This window comes from Lipotes vexillifer, unplaced genomic scaffold (assembly GCF_000442215.2).
Source record: "Lipotes vexillifer unplaced genomic scaffold, Lipotes_vexillifer_v1.1 scaffold1122, whole genome shotgun sequence".
Classification (NCBI taxonomy): Eukaryota; Metazoa; Chordata; class Mammalia; order Artiodactyla; family Lipotidae; genus Lipotes; species Lipotes vexillifer.
The window spans coordinates 635,195-656,894 of NW_006798649.1; the positions used below are offsets into that span (position 1 = coordinate 635,195).

The window sequence follows — 21,700 nt, forward strand, 5'->3', positions numbered from 1 at the left end:
TTGTTGAGTCCCTGGTTTTGGTTCTTTTGGATATATACCTAGGAGTGGAACTGCTGGGTTATATGGTAATTCTATGCTTAACTCTTTGAGTAACTGCCAAACCGTTTTTCACAGTAGCTGCACCATTTTACATTCCCCCTAGCAGTGCCCAAGGGTTCCAGTTTCTTTACATCCTCACCAACACTGGTTATTTTTTTTTCTTTTCTTTTTTCCTGTTATTATAGCCATCCTAGTGGGTGTGAACGTGCTGTCTTTTGAAAACGTGATTTTTCAGGAAGTTAACAAGTAATAGACTGATCTTCTGTAGGTATTAGATGCTAAGTATGATCCAGGGTTTGTTAAAAAAAAAAAGTTTAAGGAGATTTGTTTTTCCCTTGGGCTCAGAAACCAGTCTAATTGAAATGTAAATAGCAAATTTATTTTATGTTTATATCAGGTACGACCAAAACTGCCACTTCTGAAGATTTTGCAGGCAGCAGGTGCACAAGGTGAAATGTTCACTGTTAAAGAGGTAAGCCATCAAAGAAAATTCTCAGCTTAAAGAAAAGCTGAGAAGTATAATAGAAGCCTATGAATGTATAGTTCTGAAATCAGGCCTAAGAAAGGAAGTTCTATTCCTGTGGTACTGGAGAGGCAACTTTTGTTGTATTTTAAAGACCATCAAGGGACTTCCTTGGCGGTCCAATAGTTAGGACTCCCTGCTTCCACTGCAGGGGGCATGGGTTCGATTCCTGGTTGGGGAACTAAGATCCAGCAAGCCGCATGGTGTGGCCCAAAAAAAAAAAAAAAAAAAAAAAGACACTGTCTATGATTTACAAGATGTGCTGTAAGGCAGGAATTAAATGCAGTAGTTTTTCATTATAAATCTGTCAGATACTCTTTTGAGCACTGTGAGTGCTCATGTTATTTAAACATGCATTTAAATAACTTATTTAGTTTCTAAAGTTTTCTTTTAACACAGAAACAAATTGAATTCTTTAAGTGGAAAAGACCCAGTATTAAAATGTTAATCTCTTTGAACTGCTTGGATTTAGTAGGGTGAAGATTGAACCCTTCTTAAACAGAGGAAACAGAATTCTCAAGCTTCTTTTTGACTTTTCATAAAAGCTGTTAGCAATGCTATGCTCCTGAGTCATTCTACCTCTCAAGGAAACAAATCTGGAGGCATTTCAGATTTTCTTGAATACTCATATTTCTTTTATCATTTTAAATTAAGTTTGTCATTTTGGACTTTGTATCTAAAATTCTGGTAAGACTTTTTTCCAAACTGTTATTAAGTGTGGCTTTCTATATCAATAAAGTTGTTATAATGCATTATGCTATCTCCTTCAGTAGCATGGCAGAGTTTGCCTGAGTTAAGACAGAGTTAATTACATATGTTTTATGGGGGAAATGTTGGACAGAGTCAGTTTACACAGTAAGCTCTTTATTATGAATCTTGACACTACCTGGTGCATAAAGAGGAATTTCCTAGTTTTTTATTTTTAAATATTGGTTATCAGTGTGTGCATTGAGGCAGTATGGTATAATGAGAATAGTAGCATATAGAAATTCAGAGTAGCGTTTTTGAAGATCTTGTTTTGTATACTTGTAGTGGATTTATTTTTTTCTGGAAGTTGGACAGACATAAATATAAAACTTCCAGGACATCCCCGGTGGTCCAATGGTTAAGACTCCACGCTCTCATTGCAGGGGGCACAGGTTCAATCTCGGTTGAGGAGCTAAGATCCCGCATGCCGCATGGCATGGCCAAAAACAAACAAACAAACCTTCCTCCTTTTTCTTAACAGTAGATGTTCTTTCTCATCTTATTTTTCTCTAGATATTTGATTAGATATGAGAGCTCTTTTAATATTGGGACACGTTGCCTGGGATGGATGGGAGCCTAAGAGCATCATTGCTTCAATATAATGGAAACAGTATTAAGAAAATTTTTGTGCAAATATCTTATAATTCTTGGGAAGTCAGGGCCTAAAGATAAAGATAGCTACTTTGGTCCGTTTGTGATCTGTGATAAAATTATTACTATCTTTAAGTGAACTTAACTATTAAGCAATTAAAAAAAAATCTATCACCTGGAGGAAAATCTATCACATTAGGAAAATTGGATAACTTAAAAATTTTGAATCAAGAACTTGTGTGTGTTCCCTCCCATTTTGTGAACTCTGTGAAAAAGGTCAGGTAGACTAAATTTTTATTTGATAAACACTTAAATTCTGTTTTGTGCACTTATAGTGCTAATGGCTTATTACCATTGTACTTCATTTGCAAAAAAGACTTAAGTGAACATACATCAAAGCCTATAGTAGTTATGTGCCCCTGGACTTGGAAAATAGTTTTATGATCCAGGCACATTTAAAGTTTGCTACTTCTAGTAATAGAACAGACCCTTTACTTGGACTGGTGAGAACATTAAGGGCATACTAAGTAAATTCACCACTTTTTCTCATTATCAGACTGGTACATTTTTATTCTAAAAAGTAAGGGTCTGATAGTGTCCAGAATGATAATAAGTAGATGAACCAAGTAATTGGGGTCAACTGTCCTTTTGTAGGACCCCTTACACAAGCACTGACAGTCATGTTCATTATATGTTACCTCTTTCTCTAGCAAACTAACTTACCTTATCTCCTTATTTAATTTGTGTTTTGGGCAGCAGCTGGACAGATCTCTTCATAGTATGTTATTCCCATGTAGGTCATGCACTATCTAGGCCAGTATATAATGGTGAAGCAGCTTTATGATCAGCAGGAGCAGCATATGGTATATTGTGGTGGAGATCTTCTGGGAGAGCTACTAGGTCGTCAGAGCTTCTCTGTGAAAGATCCAAGGTAAAAAGAGTGAGGGTTTGTTTATCTCTTCAGGGTGCTTATACCTAACCACTTAATCTCCATAGGTTATTAATGGTTATTTAATCTTTTAGTCCACAAAATATTTGTTGGGCCTACATATATCAGGTGATTGCGAGGCACTGAGAACATAGTAGTGAGCAGCACAGTGTCTAATTTTATGGAGCTTAAAGAGTAGAGTGAGACAGTAGACACTCTTCCCCATCTTAATCGAATTATCACATCAATACACGGTAAAATTATATTATGATAAGTGTTACATAAAAGAGGTACATGAGGCTGTGTTGGAGGATGGGATTTAGGGTCTTAGGGGTGGAAGAAAGGTTCCTTGAGGAAGTAATATTTGAGTTGAGAGCTGAAGGATAATTAGTCAGTTAGAGGGAGCTGGTTGAAGGAGAGCTTCTGGCAGATTGAACATCATGTGTAAAGACCTAGGTAGGAGGGAGATTGATGTGGCAAGATTAGAATTTTGTGAAACAGTTGTTACAGAGAGAGGAAGAGTGAGCTGATGAGAGAAATGTAGAATTGCTGGGCAGTTTGAGGTTAACGATGGACTTCATAAGAATCATATTAGAGCTATTCTGACCTGTTGCATGGTATTCTCCAGCTGCACAGGGTGTATGGTTATTAACTTACACAGTCAAAAGCTAATTAGTAGTTGAGAAGTCATTATTCTCATTCTCTCTATAGTTTTGTGATGACTGTTTCTTCTAAGACTCCCACCTCCATTCCCCAATAAAATGTAAAACTTAATTCTTAAAAGGAAGTAGTCTTGAAGGAAATCTCCCCACTTGGGTTACTGTTAGCTTATGAAATAAAACGTAAATTAGTTCTTTTAAATGGTTGCAGAGTAACACAAGGGCTTGGGTATTAACATGTTGATGCTTAAATAATTTAATAAAGTCTATTCTGGGGAAAAAATTCTGCCTCTTCATATGTTATAGAGAATGTTGGGAGATGCCATGTTAATGGAAAACCATGGGATTAATTTTTAATTTTATCTCTTTGACAGCCCTCTCTATGATATGCTAAGAAAGAATCTTGTCACTTTATCTACTGCTACTACAGGTATGTCTCATTATATTTCTTCAGTCTTTATCACAATTTTGAGTTCAGGGGGGCAAATCATGGGAGAACAAAGAGGATCAAAATTGAAATTGAATGCTGTCTTGGCATGACTGGGAGGGATACCTGTCACACAGAATGTTACTACTGTGTTATTTGACTATTCATTGTGAAAAATTTCAAATATAGTGAAAATAGAGATTAGTATAATTAATGCCCACCTCTTAGATGTAGTAATTGTTAATGTTTTGCCATATTTGCTTCATCTACACAGGCTTTTAAAAAATCTCTAACAGAGAAGGACTTTTTTCCTTCAGACACAACTACAGTGCCATTATTACACCCAACAAAATTAATCATAATAAACAAAATAAACAGTAACTCCATAATACTATCCAATAGCCAGTTCATGCATGGTTAACCCATTATTTCAGAAATGTCTTTTTACATTTGGCTTATTCAAATCAGGATCCAAACAAAGTCCACACTTTGCCTTTGACTGATATGTCTGTTCAGTATTTTTAATCTATAAAACTTAACCCTCCTTTTGTTATGTCATTTGTTTGTTGAAGAAATAGATCATTTGTCTTGTAGAATTTCCCACATTCTAGTTTGCAGATTGTATCCTTGTGATGTTGTTTAACATGTTTCTCTGTCTCTTCTATTTTTGGTAAACAAACAGTGCTTGGATAGTTTCAAGGTTAAATGTTTTGTTGAGAAAGTTTCATAGTTGGTGCTTTATACATCTGTTGCATCACATCAGAGCCCTGTAAGGTCTACCTGTCCCTCTTTCAGTGATGTTAAGATTCTGTGGGCTTATGTGGTGTCACCCTGATCCATCTTATAAAGATCCCCCCAAGAACTTTTCACCGAAAGGTTTTAGCTTTCTGTTATTTCAACGCCAATTTGTCTAACCTTTTGCTTGATTTTATATCTTTTAAATACTGCCCTTTGAGTTTAGTTTATTAGTTATGTGCAGGAAACTGGCTGCTTTGGGGTCTGAAGTATGGTGTGTTAGAGATAAGTGAATAAACTGGATACAACTAAAATGTAACACTCTCACTCATTTCCAAATAGTGAAACTTTCTTCTTTCTCCATTCCTACATGAAGCCATTTTGTGAGTTTCAAATTAGATTTTAGGTAACGTTGTCCTTTGAAGAAAGCCCAAGTTTGTAATCCCTTTAGATAGGTTATTTTTCAATAGTTTACTGAAACAAATAGTTTGAAAAAAATCCATTCCTAATAAAGATTTACTCTTTAAAGTGAGAGCAAAGAGACTGCTCTCATATTGAAATGTGAGTTTGAACTTACAGTGAATTTTGAAGCCTCTTGGTTTCACTGAGCCATTTGCCGACTTCACCCAGCTGTAAATTTCTGTTTGAGAGGGAAGGCCTTGCAAATGATACAGCATTTTTTTGAAATTCAGTCACTTGTGAAATAGTATGGTTTTCCAGGGATAGTCACTACAGGCTTGAAATACACAGATAATTTTATATTTGCTTATCTATTCTTTCACTAAAATTTGCTTTCTGATTGATGTGTTCTCTGAATATCTAGAGTGGGTATAATTTTCACTTTTTCTCTCTCTCATTTTCTTTCTTGGACTTCCTCAGCAGAATTTAACATGCCATATATTAAAGTGAACATTTCTGTAGCAAACATTTCAAATTTATCCTCATAACAACCCTGTGAGGAAGGTCTGGAGATGAAGAAACTGAGGGCTCTTTTTTTTTTTTTTTTTTAATAGAATGAGTAACTTGTCCAAGATGAGATGCCACTGATAAGGGATAGAGCAGATATTTGTGACTGTCCAGTCCTTGCTCTTTCCTTTGTGCCACACATTGATGTCCCTTGCTAGTAACAGAATTTGCCTCAATTAATTTTTTTAACACATTTAAAAAATCTGAACATTAAATCTTTGAAACATTTTCTTTGTTCTTTAATTTATCACTTTGAAATAATTTCACTTACAAAAATGTTATGAAGGTATTAAAAAGAGTTGCATATACTCTTTACCCAGATTCCGCAAATGGTAACATCTTACATAACCGTAGTGCAGTGATCAAAACCAGGAAATTGTCCCAAAGTAATTTTGAGTGGTTGTCTGTTCTGGACTTGAACTTGCATTAGTGCTTGTGGTTGGCCATCTGCTGATCTTCATAAATTGGGTTGCATGTGTTTTATTTGAAAGGACAAATGAGAAAAGCACCTTCCATATCAACTATCTTATACCTTTGCAAATGAAATAAACCTTTTATTTTGACGATTGAAGAAGTGAAGGTGGTTCTTTATAAATCATTTCTCCCAATTTCCACATGTATTTTAATAAAATGAAATATATATGACAAATTTTGTATCTATTTTAAAATTTCCTTGCACATTATAGTTTTCTCCGATAATTTCTTTTTGCTTCAAATAGTTTTAACCTAAGGTAGTATATAGAACTAGAAATGACAGTAATCAAATTACTTTATTAAAGAAATGCTTCACTGCATTGTATATTAATCGATCTTGAAAGATTGCTGTGGTCAGAAAATGCTGGCTCTTGAAAGAAACTCTCAGTATCTCCATTTTATCTATAAAAATGCTTCTAGAAATAATGCTCTTTATAATTACAGTTTTGAAAGTGTTTGCTTTGTGCCAAACAGCTCAATTGTCAGACCAGTTGTAGGATCTGTATTCTTACTCTGGCAGTCTTTATTGGATGAGGATGGCATTTTCCATAAGTGTCTTATTTCTGGACCTGATAGTAGCTTATGAACCCAATCCATGATAGACTTAACTTGGGTGCATGTAGTTACAAATAGCCTCATATAATGAGTGATCCAGGTTATTAAATTTTCTGCATCTTTTTTTTCCTGTAGCTAAGTTTTCATCTTCTTTTCTGCTTGAAAAATTTTCAAGGCCTTGAAATACATTTTTCTCTATCTAAGAAATTCTCTCAGGTTATTCTTTCCTTTGCTTCTTTTTTATTGGCCTTGAGAAAAACTTTTTCTACTTCTTCCTTGTTAGGAAATGTTTATAGAAACTGGGAAAAATAAGACTGGTTGATTAAAAAAACTAATCTATATTCAGGGGATGGGAATTTAAACTGTGAAATCATCATTGACACTTAGAATGCATGAGGATGCTATTGTGTCATAAAGCAAGTGGGAAAAATCCCAGATTTTTAGATTTCATAATACTGTATAGCTTTAACACTTGAAAATAAAAATTAAATTAAAAAGCCAAATTTTTTTTCTTATTGTTAACAAGTTAGGCAAATTTGGAAACACACCTGTAGGAATAGATGATAAAATACTCTCCATTATTCCGTGCTTGGAATCACTTTCTGTATTGAATTTGAAAGCGTGCTATGGAAGAACATTTTTTAGTCATTTTTGATTTTTCTTCAGATTATATTTTGGTAATATATTTTGAATATAGCCTCTCTTGATCTATGCCATTTTTATTAGTTTTCATTTTTCCTTTCCTTTTGGATGAAAGCCTTGGCCGGTCAGAATCATCTTTAGGGACCAAACCTGGCTCCAGGGTTGTTTGCTGAGGTCCTTTTGGTGTGGAAAGAATGGTTATTACCAGGGAAGGTTTTCCTTTTGTTTTACTTGCTATCCAGATGCTGCTCAGACTCTCGCTCTCGCACAGGATCACAGTATGGATATTCCAAGTCAAGACCAACTGAAGGTAAAATCACCACACGGTGACTTCTTTTGTTGTACAGAGTGGCCCCTTCTCTGTACCTATGATCTTGGACTCCCAAGACCTTTCTCTGAATGCGGTAAGAATTTAACAAGAAAGGTTCTTGGGAGTTCACAGACTAGGGACAGAGTGAACCTTCTCTGTTCTGCCCATAACAGAGTTCCAATCTCTGAATCTTTCCTTGGGATGTAGCACTTCTGATCTTCAGTTCTTCCAGTTGCATTTTCTTAGGGTTTGTATGTGCCTGTGTGTGTGATGGTGTAGGTATGTAGGTGTCTGAGGAAATTGCTTTATTAAATTTTAACAAGCTTGTTGCAATTAAGTTCAGGTCAGGCCATTTCTTAAGCTTCCCCAAACCTGGGAAAACTTTATGATCATCTTGGTATACGGTTTTTTTTTCTGAATTATGCCTAATTTTGTGTAGGCTAGAGGCTTTATATTGATAGCCTGTTTTTAACAGTAGATTTTGGCCTTTTGTGCAGACGTTTTTCCCCACAGTGGGTTGAGGAGAGGTTGCCTTTATTTGATGACTGTTGTGAACTCCAGAGTTTTCCTTTCTTGTGCGTAACCCATTGTGTCGCACACTAACTGGTGAGCCAGAATGGAACTGCTACATCCCCTGGTCACAGTCATTTCTACTGCACTGAGAGACACCTTTCCCTTCTTTTCAGCAAAGTGTAGAGGAAAATTCCAATTCCAGGAAAATAACTGAAGAAGGCAATATTCCCTCACTGCCTACCTCACAGCGTAAATGCAGAAATTCTAGAGAAGGTAAGTTTTGGATTAAGGCTATGTAGACCTTTCTTTTTTTCTCTCTGTTTCTCTCTCTCTTTCTTATTTTTTGGTGGTGACTTTTATTTTTTATTAATGTTTATTTATTTATTTATTGGGTCTTAGTTGCAACACGCGGGATCTTTCATTGTGGCGCGTGGGCTCTTTGTTGCAGTGCACAGGCTTCTCTCTAGTTGTGGTGCACAGACTTAGTTGTGGCACGCAGGCTCTAGTTGTGGTGCACGAGCTCCAGAGTGCGGAGGATCAGTAGTTGTGGCGCACAGGCTCCAGAGCACGTGGGCTCTGTAGTTGTGGCACGTGGGCTCAGTAGTTGCGGCGCACGGGCTTAGTTGCCCCGCGGCATTTGGGATCTTAGTTCCCCCACCAGGGGTCGAACCGCCATTCCCTGCATTGCAGGGCAGATTCTTTTTTTTTTCTTTTTTTTTTTGCAATATGCGGGCCTCTCACTGTTGTGGCCTCTCCCGTTGCGGAGCACAGGCTCCGGACACGCAGGCTCAGCGGCCATGGCTCACGGGCCCAGCTGCTCCGCGGCACGTGGGATCTTCCCGGACCGGGGCACGAACCCGTGTCCCCTGCATCGGCAGGCAGACTCTCAACCACTGTGTCACCAGGGAACCCCTGCAAGGCAGATTCTTAACCACTGGACCACCAGGGAAGTCCCAGTGGTGACTTAGAAATGGCATCTATCCATATTAAGCACTAGCAGTAATTAAGACCATTATAGAGAACTCAAAAAATAATAATGCTGTCTCTTTGTATGTCGAGTAGTGGCGGCATATGTCATACTTATTTTTCATTCTTTTCCGAAAACCTTTTTTTTTTTTTTTTTACCCTAGTCACCACTGTTAACTTTGAAGAAGGTGGTAGTTCTTTTTTAGCAACATGTGATGACTGGATGGAGCAAGACCCTTCCTTTAGCTAGCATGCTAACAGAAGATAGCCACACATTTATCAGTTTGCCACCTGGTACCTCAGCTGCCTTGGCCTTTTTTTTTTTTTTTTTTTTTTAAATCACGTTGCTTACTTCTTATAATTGTGTTTATTTTTACTTGTTGACAGTTTGCTTTATTTATTTATTTATGGCTGTGTTGGGTCTTCGTTTCTGTGCGAGGGCTTTCTCTAGTTGTGGCAAGCGGGGGCCACTCTTCATCGCGGTGCGCAGGCCTCTCACTCTCGCGGCCTCTCTCGTTGCGGAGCACAGGCTCCAGACGCGCAGGCTCAGTAGTTGTGGCTCACAGGCCCAGTTGCTCCGTGGCATGTGGGATCTTCCCAGACCAGGGCTCGAACCCGTGTTCCCTGCATTAGCAGGCAGATTCTCAACCACTGCGCCACCAGGGAAGCCCTGCCTTGGCCTTTTAAATTTTGGCATCCCTGTTATACATTTGATCTGCTTAGAATTTTTATTTTTATTTGTCTGCTTGAGGCAAAGGCTAATTTTCATAGATTTTTTGAAGTTTGCAAAGATGGTAAAATATACTTAATATCTCACAGCCAAGAATGAGACATAAGAAGCCTAGTACCTCCTTTGCCCTTGGATGGTAGTCATTAGATCTTTGCCATTCATATTAGATATAGTATGGTCAGGTTAAGTGAGTTGATCAACATTTTGGAAGTTTTCCCCAAACCCTACTTTATAAAGCATTTCCTAAAACTTTTCCTGCAAAGATAATGTAAAATCATAAATTCCTCAAAGATATTTTATGGCACGATGGTTTCTAGTATAGGTACCTGACTCACACTTGCAAAATTGGCAGGTCAGACCTCTAGTAACATCCCAGAAAATTATGCTGCTGAAATTATTTTAAATGATTAAATTAAAATTTAATCTGTTTATCATGCTGGATTGTCTTCTTCAAATTGCATTTGAATATAAACTGAATTTTGGACTATCTAGTTTTGTTGGAGCTTATTCCAGTCTGCATGGTATTAAATGTGTAATTTTGTTTCTTTAAATACAGGTCCTGGCTTATTTTCTACTCAAAAGGCTGTTTAGAATATAAGAACAGCCAATTCAAAAGACTATGAAGTTTGTGATGTAAATTTTGAGAAGAAATAGCTTAGTATTTTCAGGGAGTTGTACATGTAGAAAGGACAGAATTTTTGTATGTGGAAAGAATGGCCTCTTTTCATTCCCTTCCCAAGAAGTTATAGAGCTTGAATAGTTGAAGATAACTTTGATGTGGCACCCTCTCAGGAATTAGGTTTCTCATAATTTCAGCAATGAGTAAGTAAAAGATAGTTGAAGTTTCCGTGAGCACAAGTATGCCTTTTAATAGGCAAGAACAACATAATTTGTAAGTAGAGAGGGTAGCCTTTTGTTTTGGCAGGGATCCATTTATTGCAGACATTTTTTCAACCGTATATGTCTTAGCACATTTAAACACCTTTGGTTGCCATTGGCATGCCTAGGGCATTGGGAAGAGGTAGAGGAGAGTAAGAAAGTAGGAAAAGAGTGAAGCACAACGAAAAAGATTGGACATGGGAAAGAAGGAAAAGAATTGCATGTGGTAGCAACAAACTTATGTTTGTAACTCCCTTGAATATCATCTAGATATAACGCGAGATCTTTTATTGAGAACATGTGGGCCCTTAATATGTTTGGGACTTGCAATATTTCTAGATTTTAGATATCTTAACTCCAAAAGAGCCTGTTGATCCAGAAAGGACATACGTATATATTTATTTGGACAGCCTAGAGTTCAGTGTTTCATAGTGGTTGTTACCTATTAAAACATATGAATTGTTGAGAAATGTCCGAAAATATGCGGTACCAGTGAGACTGCCTTGGCAACCTTGTGATTGCCCATTATGGTCTGTACCACCTTGTTTCTATCTCAAGGGTTGGGCCACTGTGCCATCATCATTTGCAGTCCCCTGAATCAAGCCATTGTCAGGTATCATGTACTGGAGCAAGTCATTCTTTAGTTATTACAGTGGTAGGGATGTTTAAATTGCCAATAAATGACCATTTAGATATCCTTTTATTGATAGAACAATGTCATTGTTTGGATGCTTTCAGAGTTTATATTCCTTGATGAATGATCTCTAGTGTCATTACTTGCTAATGAAGCCTAAAACGGGGGGAAGGAGATTTGGGCTCTGCCACTGAGACAGGTATTTGACTTCTGATTCTTTCTTACTGGGGAAGAGGAATTTCTTTTTACCTGTCTTACACAAGAGATTGTAAGTATTATAAAGAGAGTCTTGATTCTTAAGTGTTGTGTACATAGTTACCATCCTTTTCATTTGACTTTTGTAGATGAAGACTTGGTAGCAAATTTAACCCAAGATGAGACGTCAAGACTGGACCTCGGGTTTGAGGAGTGGGATGTAGCTGGCTTGCCTTGGTGGTTTTTAGGAAACTTGAGAAATAACTATACACCTAGAAGTAATGGCTCAACTGATTTACAGACAAATCAGGTGAATTTCACATCTGAAGAGGAACTTTTTTTTTCTTTTGAAAGAGTAACATTCTTGGTTACTCTTGAACCATACATTACAACCTCTAAGAATTCCCATTCAGTGCTATGACTTTTAAGTACCATCTCTATGCACGTGTTGCCCAAATCTGTATCTTCAGTGCTGACCTCTCTCCTCAGTGCCCAGCTTCCATATCCAGCTGCCTACTCAACACTTAGATGATCTGACATTTAACATGTTCAAAACAGAACTCTTGATTTTTTTTTTTTAAACCAACACTCCTATTCAGCGTTTCCTTTTTCATAAGTCTGCCTTCCACTCAGTTATTCCAGCCAAGTATCAAGGGATATCATTGATTTCTTTCTCTCTCATATACCACATTCAGGCTATCAACTCTTTTTCTAAAACATACCTGAAATCTAGCTATCCACTTTTTATTACTTTCACTGTCATAGCCTAATTCAGACTATCACCATTCTGCTCTTTTATATTCTCCATTGTACTTCTCACTTTGTAAAACTATTATTTTATTTTGTTTATGTGTTTGTTGTCTGTTTGACCCCATTGAAATACAGGTCCAGAGCTTTTGTATTATTGACCACTCTATTCTGTTGCCTAGATAGAAGCAGTAGGCAGTATCTGACACGTAATAGGCAATTAGTGAGTATTTGTTCAGTAAGTGAATGGACGTATAATAATGGCAAAATAATAAGTTGTCTCTTATGAATATTGTAGAAAAAACACGTCATAAAATGTCCGTTGATGAATGTAGAAAGTTATATTTAAAGTTCTTTAAGAATTAAGAAAGAAGTGTTATATACCAACTTGACCTCAAAATAAAAAAAAAAGAGTTCAGAAAGAAGACAGAAGGTTTGAATTATCATCAGTATTTCTCATATTTCTTTGGTAAACATCATTGACTATTACAGGAAAGAATATGTCACAATTAATAGAAGTTTTCTAGGTCCTCAGAATGGATTGTAGGGGATAGATTCTATTTAGTTGAGCAACTACGAATTTTTAGCTTTTAAGCACTTTAGTGCTGTTTCTCTGGTGTTAATGCCTGATTTACTGTTAAAATAGAAAATTCCTTGCCAGGTGCTCTTATATCCACCCATTAGTTTATACGTAGTAGCCGCCAAGTAGCTATTTGTTGAATGAATACATCGTCTACATACCTGTAGAAGAAAGTCTAGGCGTTCTTTAGAGATGTGTGAGGACATTGAGTTTTGGCTTCATTTACTTGGGTTCAACATCTCTAATAAACCTCTGACTACAAAAACTCATGTTTGTTTTCTTTATATTAGGATATAGGTACTGCCATTGTTTCAGACACCACAGATGACCTGTGGTTTTTGAATGAGTCAGTATCAGAGCAGTTTGGTGTTGGAATAAAAGTTGAAGCTACTGATCCTGAACAAACAAGTGAAGAAGTAGGGAAGGTGAGAGACAAAAAGGTATGTTGTGGAAAAATTTCACATTGATTGGATTTACATGCATATAGTATAATCTTTTCAGATCTGGTGACCTGATCCTGTGCTGCTTTGTAGAACAAATGACTCATGTAATCCCCCCCCCACTTTTTTTTTTTTGGCGGTATGCGGGCCTCTCACTGTTGTGGCCTCTCCCGTTGCGGAGCACAGGCTCCGGACGCTCAGGCCCAGCGGCCATGGCTCACGGGCCCAGCCGCTCCGCGGCATGTGGGATCTTCCTGGACCGGGGCACGAACCCGTGTCCCCTGCATTGGCAGGCAGACTCTCAACCACTGCGCCACCAGGGAAGCCCTAATCCCCCCCCCCTTTTTTTTTAATACTTTTCCTATATCCAGTTTCAAGATTTACATTAAGTTAACCAAGGCTATCTTAAAAATAGGATAGGCCTTCATGGGTAAAGCTCCTAGTTTGTTAGAAGCAATAAGGCACCCTTTTCCTACTTGTCTAATCTCTCATTGTGGAGGTTTTTCTTCTGGAGACCTTGCTTTGCTAACAAGGCAAAGTTCTAAATGGCCACAAAATCCTGTAGGGCAAAAAAAATCTTTATTTCTTAGACGTCTCAGTAGTTTCCATACCTGCTTTATACCTAAATGGAACTAGACAGATGAGCTCTTCCTACATATTTTAGAGCTTAAATAGGAGGAAGGAAGAGAGTTAGAATTCATAGTACGCATGGTGTAAGCACACCAAGATGAAGAGTCATATAGGCACATGCTCAAGTCTCAAAAAGCATTGGGCAGCAGGTCTAGTGCTGACTCGGATGAGATTCACAGTAAGTATCCATTGAATAAATACTGCAAAAACCAGACCGAAATTGGGTCATTCTTTTAATTTAAAGGCTTTTCATAGTAATTTGGGTCCCTGAAGGGTATTCTGATATGTTTGTGGGAGGCAGATAGATGCTTGGTCTTTGTTGCGCTAGTTATTTTTTGGTAGCATTAGGAGGGAGTACAAGTGATTAGAATGGAGACAGAGGTGACATTGGAAACTTCTATAGAGAGGGATGGGACTTAAAATACTTGAACTTTTGTGAGAAAGTTGCTATACAGTGGTTCATAATTGTATCATAATTGGTTTCATTCCATTCATTGGATCACAAAACTGGGATTTTCATTTTTAGAATTTTAAATTTCAAAATTTAAAAGACGCTTCCCACATTTCTTGACTTTTTTTCCTGGTCCATGGGCATGTTTTTATAGGACAGTCAAGAGTATCACATAACTAGTTTTACTTTTTTTTTTGCTGTATGCGGGCCTCTCACTGCTGTGGCCTCTCCTGTTGCGGAGCACAGACTCCGGACGCGCAGGCTCAGCGGCCATGGCTCACGGGCCCAGCCGCTCCGCGGCATGTGGGATCTTCCCAGACCGGGGCACAAACCCGCGTCCCCTGCATCGGCAGGTGGACTCTCAACCACTGCGCCACCAGGGAAGCCCTAGTTTTACTTTTGAATATGAAAAGTAAAATGTACTTTGTTTTCATTCTTCACATCTAATTTTCTCATTTTATATGGTGCTTTTTACTTCCATTTTCTCATGTAATCCTGTTTTATTCTTGTGAATGCCTACATAGATTCTCAAGATAAAAAATTTCCCCATTTAATAATTTATACTCTGATATTGTTTATTTAAATGCATAAATTTGGGAACCCTATCTCTTCTGAATGCCAAAGATATTTGATAACCCCTCTGGGTGCCTTATTCTACTGAAATGTCAACTAGGTATGTACAGAATCATGTCTCATGTATAAGCTGTCTCCTTTTTAAGTGCTAGTGTTGGGAGAAGAATGTGAGTTTTAAACTGAAGCTCTTCTGTCTTTTTTGCTCTCAGGTAATGACCTCATCTAAAATAGGTAAACCTTGCTAATGAGATGTCTTTGCTTTCTCAGGTGATTGAAGTGGGAAAAAATGATGACCTTGAGGACTCTAAGTCCATAAGTGATGATACTGATATAGAAGTTACCTCTGAGGTATGAGTTTCTAGTAAAAGAGCTGTTTTACACCACCCACGTCTTCAGATGTTAATGTTCCAGCAGTTAACTTGTGTTGAAGAATGCCATATCCCCCATTTCTATCTCCTTTTCCTAGGTGTTAAGAGGTATTGGTTTCTTTACATCTTGTTAGATTTTTATTGGAATTTGAGAAGAGAAGGGGATGAGTTGATCTAATCCTCTCCCTTCCGTGAAAAAGGATGACTTAAATGCCTCTCTGTGTGCCTTTCTCCCTGCTTTCAAAACTCTTTGGACATTATGCAGTGGATACACAGTTATTCAAAATAGTCCTGTACTGCTTTTCCCACTAAACACCTCTCTGTAATCCCAAAGATAGGCCTATAAGCCATCTAAAATTCTTGGTCAAGTATAATACTTTCAGTGCTTTCTTAAATAGAAACAAATGGAAAATGGCTTAATTTCCACACAGGTTTATATTAATGGGGGGCTGATAATTGAATATTGAGTATTAAGCTGTTAGATAACAGGTGCGGATTTGTCACCAATTGGCAACTCACGTTTAGATTCAAACGTATACCTTGCTTCTCTCTTTTCATGCTAGTTCCCCATTTCCCTTTTAGTACTTCCTCAGCTAACTCACTGTGGGAAGAAGGGTGGTGGGGGAAGGATAAGGAGGGGATTTTACATTTTGCTGTTTAAGGATATAAAAATTTTAGGTTGTCTCTAGTGTTGATCCTTCCCCCTAGCTCACACCCCACCACTGCTAACCATTATGGTAATTCATTGCAAATTGTTTGTGCATAGCTAAGTAATAGGGTGAGATATATTGGTCCATTAAGTGTTTTTGACCACAATACAAGTAGCAGAGGTAAGTGTTTCCATCTTAATCAGACTTTTGAGGCTACTTGGGCCCAGAAAACCTATTAAGCAAATAGACTATATTTCATCAATTCAGAGGTGCCATGGAATTTAATAAGCCCTATTATTTTATGTACTACTAAAAAAGAAAAGTGATGCCAATTAGACTGTGACAAACCATCAATTATGAATTCCAGATCTTTGAAGTTCCTTTGGGTATTTGTATAGCATTTCAGATGAGATCTGAGGATCTTAAACTGGCAAGAATGTTCTGAGGCTCTCTGGAGAACATCCCAGTTTAACAAATGGTTGTGTCCCTGCCTCTCAGTATAGGCAGTTGAGTTATGACTTCTAAACTTGAAGTGCTTGGCCTTCGTTCTGAAAGTAGTCAAGTCAGCATGTGTCAAGTCATTGATCCTGTCAAAGCCAGGCAATTATCCACATTAAATACTCTTGACTTGTTCCAGGTAGCTACCTTTGAATTAAGAAAGGCATTTGAAATTCATTGAGCTCTGGTATCTCCTAATTTGAACATGGAGAAGTAGGAAAAAAATTACTTGGCATTCAAGGACAAGAACATTCATTTTTCAGAGAGTGTGATTTAGACATACAATTAGCTACCTAGGATCCTGAGAGCAGTGAGAGAGCATGAGTAAATGTAGTAGTTTTCAAATTTCATTTTGGCTTCCTTTTTGACAAATTTTATAACATTTCTTAATTAGTAGGAAAGAATGACAGAGTATTATCTTTTCTTCATTCTTTAGCCTCTTGCTCAATACAAGAGTAAGTTATACAAAGAAAAATGACCTAAAAAGAAGGCAGTGGGGAAAAACAAACAATGTAAATTCTACCCAGACTAAATAGAAAGCTAAAATGATTTAACTTTTTTAAAAATGATTAGCTACATTAAATTTTGGCTTGAAATGGCAATTATGTCACTATCATTGTAAAACTTCTCAAGACTTATTTACACGTAGCCATAGACTTTGTTCAAGTTCTAAGCTAGACCACTGGTGTGGAATGTCTGGATTCTTACTAGCTTAGTGTGAGATGATGAGAATTTGGCCTACTTTCCCTTTTTCTCAGCATCATGTTCTCCACTGAGTGAGTATTAATTGGCTGCACTTGTCTTTGTAGGATGAGTGGCAGTGTACTGAGTGCAAGAAATTTAACTCTCCAAGCAAGAGGTACTGTTTTCGTTGCTGGGCCTTGAGGAAGGATTGGTATTCAGATTGTTCTAAGTTAACCCATTCTCTCTCCACGTCTGATATCACTGCCATACCTGAAAAGCAAGAAAATGAAGGAATTGATGTTCCTGACTGCAGAAGAACCATATCAGCTCCAGTTGTTAGACCTAAAGATATATATGTAAAGGAAGAAAACTCCAAACTTTTTGGTCCCTGCAACTCAGTGGAATTCTTGGATTTGGCTCACAGTTCTGAAAGCCAAGAGACCATATCAAGCATGGGAGAACAATCAGATAACCTTTATGAACAGAGAACAGGTACAGAAAACATGGAGGATTGCCAGAATCTCTTGAAGCCATGTAGTCTATGTGAGAAAAGACCACGAGACGGGAACATAATTCATGGGAGGACAGGCCATCTTGTCACTTGTTTTCATTGTGCCAGAAGATTAAAGAAGGCTGGGGCTTCATGTCCTATTTGCAAGAAGGAGATTCAGTTGGTTATTAAGGTTTTTATAGCATAGGTGAATCAATGAGTTGCAGACAAATATTAACAGGGCCTGGTCATATGTCAAAATGTCAGTATTGAGCATCTCTACTCAGTGTGACCCATTTCATACTTTGATTTATTCATGGAAACATTTGTGCTCTAGGACATATTTTTGCTTCTAAACTTATATGGAATTTGATAATAAGTTCTTTCGAACTAGATTATGAATTTGGAGACACCATTAACATTAAAAGAGAAGTTAATCACTTCATTCTGTCTTCAAAGATGAGGATCTGGCACTTCTCTGGTGGTCCAGTGGTTAAGACTCTGCGCTCCCAATGCAGGGGGCCTGGTTTGATCCCTGGTGGGAGAACTAGATCCTGCATGCCACAGTGAAGATTCCCACCTGGTGCAGCCAAATAAATAAGTAAATATTTTTAAAAAAAGAAAGTTATTTAAAAAAAAAAAAGAAGATGAGGATCTGGGAGGGAGCAACTACCAGTACAAATAGAAATACATTCATTCTTTCATTTGTCAAATTACTTGAAGATTAATCATTTCTTTAGTTAATTTTATTCCTTACTCTTCTTTTCTGTTAGGGAATGTTCTTAGGCCTCAAAATCCAAGATGGCTATTAGAAAAATATTAAAGCTAACAATGAAAAAACAAGTAATTTATGTATAAAGTAGATCACTTTATGTTGCATTGTTCAGAGGAACCAATATTTTTGTAAAGTGCCTAGAACAGTGGTAGCAAACATTTTTGCTAATGTACCTCAAAAAGAATTTTGAAAAAGTATATATGACTTTTTGCGTACTTTAAAAATTGAGGTATAATTAACAAAGTGTTCCCTTCTAATAGGATGTTTCTGTCACCTCAGAATGTTCTCTTGTGCCACTTTCCAGGCAGTTCCTCCACCATTTCATGGCTCTCACCTTCGATTAGTTTTCCTTTTGCACATGTTTAATTCGACTTCTAAATTTTTTTTTTTTTTTTAACATCTTTATTGGGGTATAATTGCTTTACAATGGTGTGTTAGTTTCTGCTTTATAACAGAGTGAGTCAGTTATACATATATATATGTTCCCATATCTCTTCCCTCTTTTCGACTTCTAAATTTTTAAAATAAATTTAAGTACTTACAGAGGATGTATCATCCAGTATATTATAGATGTCCTTTAAAGATATTTTTGCCCAAACCTTGGATCTGTAGATTTAGCTGATTGAATTTATAGAAAAAGTCAGGTCATATAAACTGGCAAAGCCTATTCTCATTATAAAACTAATCAACCAAATCAGATTTCATTTTCAGTCAAAGTGTTTGACTTTATTTAATTCAGTTAAATGTATTATATACATCTATGGCACAACCTCTTCTCAACGACAGTTCTAAAAAAGATAAGGCACACAGTTTTTAACCAAAGCTCTCTTTGCTTTACTCTCTCCTCCTGTCTCTTGGGAGTCTGCTAGGGGTTTTTTGTCTTTGTTTGATGCCTCTGAGGTTTTTTACATTCTGAGGCAATGCCCCATAGTAAGATTTTAGATGGGTGAGAGGCAGCCTTTCTTCTGAAAATAGTATAGCAGTTGTGAAAAGGAAAGTAATTAAAGAGAGATGATAGCTCTGAAGAGGCCTTATCTGATCACGTAAATCTTAGGATAATACATATGGAAATTGAAGATCTTTAAGTTGTTTTCTTTACAGATATTCTAGTCTGCTTTCCCTGTGGAAAAAATCTTGGTGTATGCCTGGGTACCAGTATGAATGTAGTCATTTTGAAAACCAAGGCCCTAGAATTATCAATTTTAAGGCTCATAAGAATCACCTGTGTTGCTTGTTATACGCCCATCTCAACCCCCAGCCCCAAACACACACACGTGCTTACACTCACAGGAGTGCGTGCACACACCGACTCTTGGATCCCTGAGGTCTGAGCCAGGGATTTCCATTTGAACAAGTGTTTCTGGAAGCTGACGCAAGTTCACAAACCACACTTTTGGAAGCCCTGCTGTGCCTTAGAAGGAAGGGTGTTTTAAGGTACAGTAAGTAGAACAAGATCCCTTTGTTTAGCATTGTTTTTAATTTCTAGAGAAGTTTTGTTAAACTCATAGAACTTTAAAATTAGAATGCACTCTCTACTCAACCCCTTTTATTTTGCACATGAGGCTGAAAGGATAAATGACTTCTGAAAGTCACAGCTAGTGATAGAGCTATTACTAGAATCAAGTCTCTTGTAGTAAACCTTTAACCCATACTTGCTTCCTTCTCATTATTTGTTAAATGGTGGTGCTTATTGAATTTGTAACAACTAATAACCTTAAAATATTGTTGGATAATATGAGTTGCAGCCAAAATAGGACTTCAGAGAGAACAGAGACTTTTAACCCTTTCTCCCCAAAGAGAAAAGGCACAGTAAATGTCAAGCTCTCTTAAATAATCAGATAAGTTACACCTCCCGTTGGGAAGACAAGTAAAGATGGCAGAGGAACCTGAACTCTTTTCTCCAGTATTTTTTCTTCTTGGGGAATGAAACTCAGGTCTCTGGCTCTCTCCAGGCATTAGGGACAAGGGTTTTTTCCCCCCAATAAATAGAACCAGTTCTTCAAGTTCAGTGTTTTGTTAGACGACTATGGTAAATGCTCTAAATATTTAGAAAGTTAAATAATTTTCTACCCTAATTCCCCCCCCACCGTTACTCTCTTCATAATAGTTTGATAGCCCTCGATTTTGTTTTATTTTTGCCAGTTAATTGCTTTTGCAAGTGATAACTCAAAGAAGGAGCAGGGAGAGCTGGAATCTGCACTTGTACCCTCTGATTCCTTATAAAGTTGCAGTTTTTTAGAAAACTTAAATAAGAAAAAATTTAGAATTTTTATTTGTGTGTAGATGTTTGATGTTAATTTGGTGCATCCTTGCCTAGCATAGAATCCTCTTACGTTACTCTACTTAACTTTCTTTTCCCCTTGGGTCACCTGGGTTTTTACTGTCCCCATTAGCAGTAAGTACTTTACTTAGAAGATCTTAAGCTGCACATTTGATCTGAAAGTATTACAATAAATGTACACTTGGGTTTACTGTACTTCTATCAAGAGCCTTTTGAATGACTGAAATATTAAAGAGAAAGAAGTGTATCTGTAGAAAGAGGTAGGTAGTGTTTCTTGGTAGCTTATCTGAAATCTAAGGTGCTGCGTCTGCAGATTGTTTTCCGTCATCCAGGATCTTTATTAAATGTCATCTGGGAGCATAGCACAGCGAGTAGAACTCCTTGTTTCTTGGGGTAGGATGGGTCAGGGATCCTAAAAAGGGCCAAATAGAACTATCAGAGCAATTCTTTACCCGCAAGAATCTTTAAGCCATCTTCTTGATCTGTTTTTGATTTTGTTCTTTTTTTCAAAGTCACTGCGGTACAGATAAGCAAGACATGGTTTGTATTTGAAGACTTCATAGTTTACTGCTATGTGATGATGAAACTCTTGACTTCCAAACACTGTCATTTATTTTGTAGTTAGGGTGACTATGTACTCTGGTTTTCTGGAGACAGTGCCAGTTTACCCCTATTTTTCAGCATCCTATCCAGTTCATCTCTGTTGCTCCCCTTTCACTCTCAAATGTCTTCTTTTGGACATTAAATTATTATGGTCTTCCTAGTTATAGGTAAGCCATGCTTGGATTGAAATCTTAATTGTGAGGAAAGGATCTGTTAAAGTAGGTGTCAGTGGAGTTTATAGTTTCCGCTGCATCACACCATAGACTTGTGATTAATGAAATCATCCCATATTAGCATCAAATTTCTTATTTTAGTTATATAAATTAATATTTATGACCATGTTATCCCAGACAAAATGTTCAGAGCAGAAATGACAAATCCTTAGAAAAGCAGTGAATTTCTGGATTATAGCTAAAA

At 37.3% G+C, this 21,700-nt stretch overlaps 1 protein-coding gene across 6 annotated transcripts in view; it reads left to right on the forward strand.

The window, feature by feature from the left end:
* Positions 1–17,832, forward strand: part of MDM4 (MDM4 regulator of p53) — a 35,964-nt gene extending 18,132 nt beyond the window's left edge. The window contains exons 3-11 of one of the 6 annotated variants that reach the window (XM_007470661.1): positions 437–511; positions 2,698–2,831; positions 3,862–3,917; positions 7,529–7,596; positions 8,283–8,382; positions 11,663–11,823; positions 13,131–13,280; positions 15,202–15,282; positions 17,260–17,832. In XM_007470661.1, the coding sequence (XP_007470723.1) occupies positions 437–511; positions 2,698–2,831; positions 3,862–3,917; positions 7,529–7,596; positions 8,283–8,382; positions 11,663–11,823; positions 13,131–13,280; positions 15,202–15,282; positions 17,260–17,832 (1,398 nt within the window). Of the gene's footprint in view, positions 1–436; positions 512–2,697; positions 2,832–3,861; positions 3,918–7,528; positions 7,597–8,282; positions 8,383–11,662; positions 11,824–13,130; positions 13,281–15,201; positions 15,283–17,259 lie in introns of those variants that run through there. The other 5 variants (XM_007470662.1, XM_007470663.1, XM_007470665.1 and 2 more) reach the window with 5 other exon arrangements.
* The last annotated feature ends 3,868 nt before the right edge of the window (positions 17,833–21,700 follow it).